Source organism: Dendrobium catenatum, unplaced genomic scaffold (genome assembly GCF_001605985.2).
Source record: "Dendrobium catenatum unplaced genomic scaffold, ASM160598v2 fragScaff_scaffold_1086, whole genome shotgun sequence".
NCBI lineage: Eukaryota > Viridiplantae > Streptophyta > Magnoliopsida > Asparagales > Orchidaceae > Dendrobium > Dendrobium catenatum.
The window spans coordinates 155,121-167,757 of NW_021319548.1; the positions used below are offsets into that span (position 1 = coordinate 155,121).

The 12,637-nt window shown below is 36.7% G+C and overlaps 1 protein-coding gene across 1 annotated transcript in view; it reads right to left on the bottom strand.

The window, feature by feature from the left end:
• Nucleotides 1-251: 251 nt before the first annotated feature.
• LOC110097986 (transcriptional corepressor SEUSS) overlaps nucleotides 252-12,637 on the bottom strand; it is a 42,048-nt gene continuing 29,662 nt past the window's right edge. Inside the window, exon 9 of the mRNA XM_020824674.2 lies at nucleotides 252-1,731. Coding sequence (XP_020680333.1) covers nucleotides 821-1,731 — 911 coding nt within the window. The 3' untranslated portion in view covers nucleotides 252-820. The remainder of the gene's footprint in view (nucleotides 1,732-12,637) is intronic.

The window sequence follows — 12,637 nt, forward strand, 5'->3', positions numbered from 1 at the left end:
TAAAGCTGCTTTAAGAATCAGTAAAAAAGCTCCCACAAACAAAACCTTAATCAAAATAGTTGAAAGCAGCAACTGAATACTGTCAAAAGCAATTTAGAAGAAAGAAATGTCATCAAACTACCTGATTTTCTGGCCATAGATCCTCCACACATGCAAACAAAAATCAAAGGGAATGTCAATTCCACTGCACTGCACCAGACACCTGCAAAGGTAATCAGCAAGTATGCTTATTCTGCCAGTTCAATCATTGCTTTTAGAAGTAATTCCTTTAGAATTTAATCATTTCTAAGCTTCCTCATTCATTTTTCTCATTTATAATATCTATGCAAACAAGTACAAGAAAATGCAAGCTTTTCAAGCAGGTAGAATCACCATTACCACACTCTGAAATACTCACCTATTATAAACCATTAATTCTTTCACATATTCTACTAAACATAAATGATAACAAAAGCTATTGTCAGGAATGATAGTTTACAAAATCCTCGGAGATGGATCAGAGCTACCCATATTTTGGTGCAATTCTGTAGTAGTAAAGCCATCAAAGTCAACAGATGAAGCAGCTTTCCACTTTGTTCTTCTATAGACAAATTTTCTCTCCCATTATAATCTAGCCTTCCTATAGGAAAGATTTGATACTGTATGGAGCTGTATTTTTCAACCACTGATAGCCATCTCGTTCTGATAAATTAACAAGCCAACAAAACTACCTCCTTTGCCATATTAAGGCTTGAAGTGAAGCTAGTTCCAGGTTGATATTAGGACTATTTCAGCGGTTGATTATGAAGACGAGTAATCCATTTACAGAGCAATTGACATGTCAGGGAGAGGGCTTCCAATCAAACTGCATATTACTGAAGCTGTTAACTGATTCAAGTCCACCCAGCAACCGGCTTTCCATGTCCTGTTGCTGCTGATGACTTATTGCAGATGAATCCTGAGTCAAGTGGTTCATTCCAACTCTATTCAAAGCATTATTAGCCATGGTTGCCTTCAACCCGCTCGAACTAACTGATGGGCCAATCCCTCCCATAACGCCAAACCCGATGCCGCCAACTCCAGAATTGCCACCGAGACTGTTGGTAATTCCATTGCTTCCATTTAGACCAGTAGGAACAGAATTAATCCTCTTCATGTCATTCCCCATGGCGCCGACACCATTTAGCTGAGAAGACATCATAATTTCATTCCATATTTGCTGTACTGAACTCTGCGAGTCGGTTAAGTCGGGTTCGCGGGTTTGAGTCACCTGCTGCTGCATTGCAGGCATATTGGGTGTCAAGGTGAGGGGATTCAGACGAGAGTTATGAGTAGCAGGAATCATAGTGTCACTGGAAGTTGGCGTCGGAGATAAAAGAGATGATGATGGATGGGGTTGGCATGGAGGTATTGAGTTGGAAGAGCTTGCTGAAGGGATTTGGACAGGATTCCCACCACCATACATGTTATTAGAGCTATTCATAAGATTTTCTTGCCTGGAGTTCATTGAATTTTGATGGAGAAGGCTAATAATAGAAGTTCCGGAAGTCGAGGTTAATGATGGCGCATTGAGGGAATTGTTAACAACTGCTACACCATTGTTACTGGAAACTATACCCGTTCCATGAGAATTCAAAGAATTTTGATCGTTTTGGCTAGAATTCTGCACTACATTTTGTTGAGTACCTTGTGGCTGGGACTGTTGAGAATGTAGGCCTGAAGAATTCCTTTTAGGAAAGTTGATCAAGCTATCTGAATAACAAAAATGAGCAGAACATATCATTGATAAGAAAAAATAAGCAGAAATTAAATTGCATAACAAAATGATATACTCATATAAATCTTGATAGTAGTCAAGATATAACCAAGAAAGGTCCAGCGCAATCACCTGAACTCAGTTTTTGGCACAGTCGGCATTACCACACTCAAATTTGAAAATTGCTAATATTTTCAAATAAAATTTCAATATCATCAAGCAAATCATGTTCCACAAATCCGCCGAAAGAATACAAAAAACAAATTATTAACCGAAATAAACCAATTAAAGTTTCGAAAGTCATGGGATTGATTGTGCACTGTAACAACCTCTAATGTTAGTAGCTGGGAGGGGAACAGAAGCAAGAAGAAGAAAATATAGGAGGATATAAAGTGAAAGGGAAGCCGTAGGAAATATTAAGGTAGACTGGAGGGGAGAATGAGGAAGAAAGTGACAGAGGTAAATGATGTAAGTGGAGTAGAGAAGATGAGAGAAGAAGAGAATAGAATATGAAGAGAGAAATTGGTTCCAATAATAGTAAGTACATGTGCCAAAAGCTACCCTAATAATGTGCAAACAAGATCCAATGGAAAAGGAACAGGCAAAAATTATGGTACCAAGGGGATGAGAGCTAGTCGTGGTATGTACAAGGCTGAAATTTAATTACACCAATAGCCTGAAATTTCATGTATTGACTAAAAATCCGTTAAGTCGTACTATATGCTCAAATCCTGTGTGGAACTGTCAGGTGAGTCATATATGTTGTGATAGTTGAACCTAAGCATCATGACATAGCTTTTTTCTTTCACACTTGAGCAACCATTTTGCCAACCACTTCATTATTTGACTTCGACATCATAACTGATCTCCAATCACAATAACATCACCACCACTCATTCTCCTAAAAGTATATACCCCCAACCTCTCTTCCCCTCTCCATAATTAATGCTCCAACTCCATTAATGAGCCTTGAGACCACCCCCCCCCCCCCCCCCCAAATACAAAACACACACATACACACCTTTTCCTTCTACTCTTCTTTGGCGCCCCCGCCCCCTGATTTCACTTATCATTTCTATATATAGCGGTCATATTTCATGATATGCAGTTTGATGATCATTGAATGAAATTTGAGCTTTCTTTTAAGTAAAAAAAAAAAACTATTACCAATCTCCTAGAGTACTTTCCCCATCAGTAAATGACCTCTTAAGTGAGTGAGCACACACCCTATGGAGAAGAATTTCCAAGTGACGATAAGATATACACAGAATGAATGATTGTGGAGATCTTCAAGGTATTATTGTTCCTTCATTGGCTTTGTTAAATCCCTTGAGATTAGATATTTTCCTAGGTTTGTGTTTCTATTTACAATCATAAGGCTATAAATGTTTGTGGAGGTCATCTTCAAGTTATTATCATTCCATCATTGTCTATGTTAACTTACTTAAGATTAGATCCTATTCTAGCTTGGTGTTTTCTTTTTACAATCATAAGGCCAGAATAGTTCGTTAACAACGAAAATCCCTATTGTCCATCTTCAACTTCATTAGTTCTATTGATTCATACTAGTAATCAACTAAGTTAAAAGACTTCATGGCTAATTGAGTTTGAATCCAACAACCATGTGAATTTCACCTTCTGCATCAAATTTTAGATTTACAATCATGCTGCATCATATTTGATATCAGAGCAAATTTCTATACTAGAGAATACTGCTTGCGTGTTGAATTTCTTATCAAATTCTGTGTCATCTTACTAGTTGAATTTAAAAATAAGAAAAAAGAACTCATTTTGCGTGAAGCTATGTGGTGTGATTTAAAATATATGTGAACTCACTACAAAGTTGTTATGTTGATCCAAACCCGTGCCCAAACAAATGCAAAGATTTTTAAACTTTGGCATATTTTTACATTTTTTGCTCGATCTTCCTACAATAACTTTCTTGTTTCTGATCTTATTCTTGCATTAACTCATCAACTCAAAATTCATTTACATTTTTCAAATTTTTGGCAAAATATCATATTTTAAAAAACTGAAGCAAAGTCACAAAACTAATAACTTATGGAGCCTAATTTATGCCCCGATAAAGAAACACCTTAAGCAAACTCAACTATTGACTGGAGATTTTACATTATTTTCAGCTGTGCTAATTTGCAACGGTGGAAACAAGATGCAGCAATCAATTGGAAGAATCTTAGTTGAATGTTTGTTGAATGTTTCTCAAAATGGCTACGTGAGTGAGAACAATTTTTTATTTTTCTTCTTTTCCCTGTTTCTATATTTTTGTTTCTACTTTTCTTTGATTTAAATATATAATATAAATATATTTATATGAATATAGAGAGAGAAAGAGAGCATAATAAAAAGCTAGACAAAGTAAGGAGAGAGAGAGCGGAGATGGAGATTGAGGGAGTTAGAGAACAGAGATATCTCTTTATTTCGAGAGTAAGAGGAGAGAATTTAAAGAGAGATTTAAAAATAGAGAGAAATAATCAGATTTCTCTCTGTTTAGAGAGAGAGTGAGAGCGGTAAGGAGAGTAAATGGTGGTAGGTGGGATATTTTGGAGTTCCCAAAGGTCGGTCGACCGACCAGCAAGCTGTAGGCGGCTTGTGGTGTGAAAAGTAGCAATTTAGCCTAAGTAATGTTTCATTGATGGATCTCCTAATGGAGTAATTATTGTGTTCGGATACCGAACGCGTCCAGAGACCAATAACAAAGCACCACATCACTTGGGCGCTCGGTACCGTGCTCAGTACAGCACTCGGTATAACTCGGTATTTTCGATATTTTGTCCGGACATAATAAAAATTCCTCCTAATGGGTAGGTAAAGAAGTAATAGTCGATGAAGAAATGTGGGTGGAGATCAGATGGGGTAAAAGCTCATGTTGGTTTATTTCTAGTCTTGAAGGGTTAGGGGTTGACAAGTTGTTTTTCTAAGCCAGCGAATGGCCAGTGGCTTACGTCACAAGCGTCTGCATGATTAGACCTGTCAATTTCGGGTTACGGGTCGGGTTCGGGTCAACCCGACCCGTTTTTGTAAACGGGTCGATTTTCCAGACCCGAACCCGACCCGCTTGGGGTTCGGGTCAACCCGACCCGACCCGCGGAAGCCTCCTCCCGTCCCGGCAAGGCCTCGTCCGCTAGTCCGCTCCTCGCGGACCTCGCCTGCGGACGCGGGACGTGGCGTGAAAAGGCGGACCTTGCCAGCTTGCCTGCGGACGCGTCCTCGGTCCTCGCGGCTCGCTGCGGACGCGACTCAGTCCTCGCGGCTCGCCTGCGGACGCGTCCTCGGTCCTCCGCCGCTCCGCTCCGCTCGGACCGCTCCAGCGCTCCTCGCCTGGGACGTGATTTGATTAGAGGCGAATCAAAAAATGCAAAGAGGCGGAACAGCGGGCAAAGAGGGCAAAGAGGCGGAATAAAAAATTTTAAGTTAAACGGGGTTTTCGGGTTGACCCGGCAACCCGTCGGGTCAACCCGAACCCGAACCCGACCCGTTTTTATAAACGGGTCGGTTTTCCGAACCCGAACCCGACCCGCTTCGGGTTCGGGTCAACCCAAACCCGAAAATTACGGGTCGGGTTCGGATCGGGTTTTCGGGTCGGGTCCAATATTGACAGTTCTATGCATGATCAATAGTGGTTTGAGGCATGCGTACTAGAGAAAATAAGAAAGACAATCATATATTATAATTGTGTGAGGCCAAAAGTCACGTGAGTTGTAGTTGTGGTCGGAAGGTGCATGAGTAGATATCCATGGATGCTTGTCTTCACATGAGATAAAGGAAAAAGGAGGAGTAGGGTGTTGGTCGTTGAAGAACAGGGCAGTGCTACTTGAGCATTTAGATTTAGAATACTTTTTTTTCATTTCCTTAAGAAAAGACCTAGACCTGGATGGGACGAGATGCAGCATAGGAAAGATAAGGGGGTAGTTTTGAAATATAAGCAGTTATTAGATCGAATAAGATTTGATATATCTCTCTCTCACATACATACATACATATATATATATATATATATGAAATTGGTTATTATTTATTTTTTAAATTAATTAAAAAATAATAATTATGAATCAACAACCTTCGTATAATTACATTTTCCTTATGTATATCAAATCGCATGTCATCATCTCTCGAGCAAGGAAATTTTTTATCTCGCTCGCGCAACAAACCATAAAATATGGGTATCATTTCCAGGTGATTTCGGCAGTATGGGCAAGTTGGCAAAAGTTCATTTCACAAGCAAACATTCAAGAAACTTTGTGCAAGGTCGCATCTGCAGTCTGTCATTTTTTACTGCATTTGCTCAAGTTGCATGCAAGAGGTCCTTATTTGGCAAATTCGATGTTCTCAATATGCTAGCACAATCCGTTTCATAAATGAACACCGTTCGAGTAGTTTTGTGCAACACCGAGACATTTCAAATTAGCTACACGCGACGTTGCAACAATTAGCCACCGTCCAAGTATTAAGATTTCTTACATGTGACGAAGTATAGTTTAAACACTGTTCTAATCACACACACTTAAATTGATTATGAAATATATATTGAGGTCAACAATCTTCAAGTGTAACGTCCTAGCTCCCATGGTCATCTACAAGCTTCATGGTTAACAAAAATTCAACCCTCCTATGAATATCCATGCAAAGGTGATGGAAAACTTAGGGCTCGTTTGATTAGACGTTTTTCCTCCTTTCTCCATTTGGATACGCCAAAATCAGTTACCGAGAACTGTTTGGAAACAAAACTTAACTGTAATTACTTGTCAATAAACATTATTTTTTCGGCATTTACGAAATTTTTTCTTTGTCTGGTTATTAGTTCCCAAATCACTGTTTAAGATGCAAAATGTCCAAATTAACCCATCCACGTTCCCACGTTAAATCACAAATTAGCATCCTTTGTCTTCTTTAGCGGGTCGCACGAGGAATTACCTTCGTTTCTTCTAATATCACTCCATCTGGAGGACTCCCTAATCGCATGTTCTTCCCACACTAGCATTAACACCGCTCCATTTCTCCAGCCGGATAGAACCAACCCCCCGTCCGAGACCGTCGACCTAACCTCCTACTTGAAAACAACGTCCCTACCGTCCTTGATCATTACTTCTTCGGCTCCTTTGTTGTTGTTCGACTTTGCTCCTTGGACGACGTTCCCTTCCTATTGGATCGAAAGCTGCAAAACTTTTATCGGAAGCAACGATGGTAGTTCGCTCGCTCTGAAGGTAACTTCTCCGTTTCGTGCGCTTCTTCGGCCAAACCCCGCAAATCCGCAGCACTACAGGATTGAGTAAATCCGGGATATACGATAAGAAGAGGGAAACGGAGGATTTATTCCACCATGAGATTTATGGGCCACAAATCCCGTTTGGCATGATTTTGCATAAATCCTGCTCAAATCCTATGTAAATTCTGTTGCCAAATAGCCCCCTAGTGCTTTCCTAGTCGCAGTCGCAGATGCAGACGTGGGACAATCTGACCTACTTATCCTAATCTTCTTAATCCAAGTTCTGGTGCTCCTGGAATTCTCTCGCTAGATCGATTGCTGGTTTTTATAGTATTCTTTCTACTTTGTGATTGAAATTGTCAAATTTTGTTTCATTGACTTTATCAACAATGATTGTTGAAAGACTAATATAACTGACTCTCATATCAGATGGATCTATTCAATAACCTAAATGGATTACTTGTTCATTCTCTTTTGTTCTTAAGCTAAGCAAAGTAGCAAACTAAGATGCTTAGAATGATGTAAATGGTGCTGCATCAAGCATTAAAATTCTAGAACAATGCGACACTTTTCTGAATACATACACATTTACATGGTGTTGCATCAAGCATCAACTACGTAGGTTGCTACTTTAGATTTGTGTTCGATTCTTTGTATTTTTTCAAGCTCAGAAATAAGCTTGAAATAGTATTCAAATTACGAAATTGCTTTATTTGATTACAAGATAAATGAATTTTCCAACATAAATATATTTGTATAGTTGCAGGTTAGCTTTTTTTAATAGAAGAAATAATAATGAAATAGTGTAACTATAATAATAAAGTAACATAATTTAAATTTTATCATATTTGTAGTAAAAATAATGCTATATGCTATGTTGCACCGATACACCTATTTATGAAGGCATGATGTATCCAATACACCGATACACGGATACGCCTCCGATACTCCACCGATACGTGTCGGATACGCCAAAGCCGTATCCAATTAAAATACTATTTAATTTCAACGGACACGCGTATCCGATACGCGTGTCCGTTGAAAAACAAAAAGAAATCCGAAAATAAAAAAGACGTGTCGTATTTACTTGCGCGGTTGCGAGCAAGATTCTCTCATTTCCGAGATGGATTTGAGTCTCTTGATGATATGAAAATATTAAAAATTATTTATCTTTCACTTGATGAGCCTGAATTAGAAGCTATGATATTTATTGAACATGATATGGAAGTTCAAAGACAAACCAATGAAGAAGATAATTATATCATTCATTCTATTGAATAGTTGATACTTCATGTGCTAGATAATTTATGTTTATGCTTTTGTTGTTGTACTATACATTTAATACTTACTTATATTTTAATATTATAAGCTACAATGCTACAAATGATGTTGTTGTCATTTCAAATATTATGTTTTGATTGCTTTCTTAATTTTTATGTATGATTATAAATTATAATGTCGTGTCCGTGCTGTACCCGTATCCTGTATTTTTAAGAATTGACGTGTCCCGTATCTGTATCGTGTCATATCAGTGTCGCCGTATCCGTATCGGTGCAACATAGGCTATATGTTAAGAAAGTATAAGTTAATAATGTAAACTTTTGATATTATAAGTTAGTAGAAAACTTCATTTTTTTTCTGAGAAAGTCATATATATAAATTTATGTAAATTTTGCCTTGTAAAAGAAAAAAAAATTAATTACATATACTGAAAAATTAAGTAAAGGTAATTTAGTCTTTTATAATAAAATTACTAAAGCTAAACACCTAAACAAACAATTTAACTATGCTTTCAAGTATTAATAAGCACTTAAAAAAATATTACCCAAACAACATATCATTATTGAAACTCCATTTTATTAAACTTCGTTTTATAAATATCCTTTTCTAAAATACCTTTTTACCTATGTTGCACGGATACGCCTATTTACGAGGCATGTTATATCGGACACGTGTCGGATACGAATACGCCTATCATCCTCAAAAGGAATGTTTAGAATGAGGCTGTCAATGAAAATTTTAAGGGATTTGCATAGATGTTTAGTCACTGGTCACTAGGCCATGTGAGGCTTGATCCTTCACAATATTGAGTTTGCCTATACCAGGTCAATTAATAGGTCAAAATGTATGAGTAAACTCCAAATTAACCTTGGATATGAGCCACACAAACCCATTGACCTCATTGAGTTACTCATTGTATACAAGTCATAAATGCGTATCATAATTTGCCAAGACTATTCATGATTTATATAAAAAATTCAACAGGATTTAACTCTAAATTACAAGTTATGATGATGTACATAAAATTATGAAGATAAATAATAAGGCCTAAGAAGGGGATCTTCCTATAGATACAGGAATCTATTCAGCGTTTAATCTTGTGGATTTAACTCTTTACCATCTATAGGCTCCAGATACTCACAACCTTTGAAATGAGTACAAACTTACATGTTGATTTTAATTCTTCTATACCATCATCGTCACCAATAATAAGTCATCATCTTAGATTTTATCAACTTGACCAGTCTTAGATGGTTCATTTCTACATCAAATGGAAGGTACAACAATGCATCATTGCTGCTGCAATTTTACCCTATTATGTGATTCATGGTTGACCATGGAGGAGTTGCAATGGTTGAGTCATAATCATTTGCAATACATAGAATCTTTAGAAACCTAGAAGTGTCGATGCAGGAACATCACATCAACATTGTCATCGCCATCATTAAGCAATGCATTTGTATGCCAAGTTATATGTAAAATTATCCCAGGCACGCAAGTCGCATATGTTGTGATTGTGGAATCAAGTCACCTTGGCCTAACCTTCTCCTTGACATTGGACTAACCATTTTGACCACCACTTCCTTATTTGATGTCCAAATAATCGTTGACCACCACATCACCATGACACACTCTCACCCACAAAGCATGGTTGGCCCCCACTCCTAATTCCTTCCAAATTAATTCTCTAACTCCATTAATTGGACTCAAAACCACAGTTTTTTTCATTGGTCTTCCCTTGCAAATACTTGTAAACCTTCTAACTTCTTAAAAACCTTCAAACAAAACAAAGCATTGACTCCAACTCACTTCGCTATGTTCACTTATCACATCTATATAAAATAATTAGCTACTTTTATTTTCTATTGGTGGTCCAGGATTTTATAGGTTTGAAAAAAGTTGACAAAATTAGATTTTTGTTTAGCTTATGATTTTTTAATTGCTAATACCTTATTTAAAAAAAGAAATGAGCATTTCATCACTTATAAAAATGGATATAGTACAACTCAGATTGACTGTTTTCTGATAAGAAAATTAGATCATTTAGATTGCAAATGTTGTAAAGTTATTCCGAGTGAAAATTTATGAAAATAAAGATTTTAATGAAGATTGTGAAAATAAGATTGACTGTAGTGACCTTAGCACCCTAAATGAAAATAAAGATTTCTGTTTTTATTGGCGTATTAGTAAAATCGAAGTTAAAGAGGCTTTAAAGAAAATGAAGGGTGGAAAAGCTGTTGGACCTGATGATATTCCAATAGGGGTGTGGAAATGCTTAGGAGATGAAGGAATTTCTTGGCTTACTAAACATTTTAATACTATTTTGAAGACTAAAAAGAAGTCATATGAGTGGAGAATGAGTGTGTTAATTCCTATTTTTAAGAATAAAGGTGATGCACAAGATAGTGCGAATTATAGAGGAATTAAGTTAATGTGTCATACTTTAAAACTATGGGAGCGAGTTATGGAGCACAGGTTGCAAAGTGATACTAATGTTTCTCAAAATCAATTTGCATTCATACCGGGTAGGTTGACTATGGAAGCCATACATTTATTAAGAGGTTTGATGGAGAAATATAAAGAAAATAAGGAGGATCTAAATATGATATTTATTGATTTAGAAAAAGCATATGATAAAGTTCCAAGAGAAGTGCTATGGAGAGTTCTTGATAAGAAAAGAGTTAATAACGCTTATATTCAAATCATTAATGATATGTGTGAAGGAGCTATTACTTTTGTTCAAACAAAAGGTGGTTTGACCAAGTATTTTCCTATTTCAGTTGGGTTACATCAAGGATCAGCCTTAAGCCCATATCTTTTTTTCTTTAGTCATGGATGTTCTCACTAGACATTTGCAAGAGGATGTACCTTGGTGTATGCTTTTTGCTGATGATATTCTTCTTGTTGATAAGCCTAGAGAGGGAGTTGAAGGTAAACTTGAATTATGGAGGTCAACCTTAGAGTCTAAAGATTTTTGCTTGAGTAGATCTAAAACGGAATATATAAAGTGTAATTTAAGTAGTAATAGACCTAATGAGGGGATTGTGACTTTGGGTGATCAAGTCATTAATAAGAGCACACTTTTAGATATCTTGAATCTATTGTTCAGAGTGATGGTGAAATAGATGGGGATATTATCAGCAGAATTCAAGTTGGATGATTGTAGTGGAGGAATGCATCGGGCTTGTTGTGTGATAGAAAAGTACCCCTCAAACTTAAGGGAAAATTTTATAAGATGGTGGTGAGGCAAGCAATGCTTTATGGTGCTGAATGTTGGCCATTAAAAGAGAAGCATAATACTAAGTTAAGTGCGGCAGAAATGAGGATGCTCAGGTGGATGAGTGGCTTTACCCTTACAGATAGGATACAAAAGGAGCATATACATTAAAAAGTTGGAGTAGCTCTATTAGAAGATAAGATTAGAGAGAGTCTTCTTAGATGGTTTGGTCACATAAAACGGCAGCCTTCCGATGACCCGGTTAGGAGAGTAGAGGTATTAGATTTGACTTATGTTAAGAAATGTAGAGGCAGACCTAAAAAGACTTGGTTAGATAATATTAGAAATGACCTTTCTTTATTAGATTTAAACGAGAATTTGACTTTTAATAGGACACAATGGAGGAAAAAGATTCATGTAGCCGACCCCACGTAGTGGGATAAAGGCTTAATGTTGTTGTTGTTGTTGAAAAAAGTTGGCAATATTTGTCATCCAATTAAAGGCTCCAAAATTAAGGATCGAGTTGTGGGGGAATTATTTATCGCACGAAAAAACATTAAGTTACAAGTCATAACATTTTGAGCTAGGGGCATGATCCATATGATTTTTCCAAAGAGTTAAGTTAGTTGTTGAATTTATTAATTTCTTTTATATTAAGCATTATGCTTCATCAAGACAGGTCTACTCTTTTTGGTAAGCTCTTTTATTCCTATATTTTTGTGGAGTTTCCAACATTTTTCTTTAATGTTTCATTTTCTTCTTCTAGTAGTTGCACCATAAGTTGTTTTTGGAAGAAGGCTTTTGCCAAATTTTTAAGAAAAAAGTCTATAGCAGTAAGTCCATTACCTTGGGTACGATGGTTATCATTATAGATGCTTTGGAGATTGAAGCGTTAAGTATAACCGTCCATCGTACCTTCTTTGGGCCGTATAAGAGAAAAAATCTTGCTTAATAAGAGTAGGTTTTCTCTACTTAATATTTGGATACAAATTGTTCAAGTCATAATCTAGTTATGCAAGAAACTCAAAATACCCTTACTTTTTCTACAAATCGCTTGAGAATTAAAGCATCATCACAGAATACCACCTTAAGATCTTGATAATAATCTAATTTAAGCCAATAAACCTTCATTGCATTAAAGTACTTAATAACATGAATGGTACCTTGCTTAGTTGTTGAA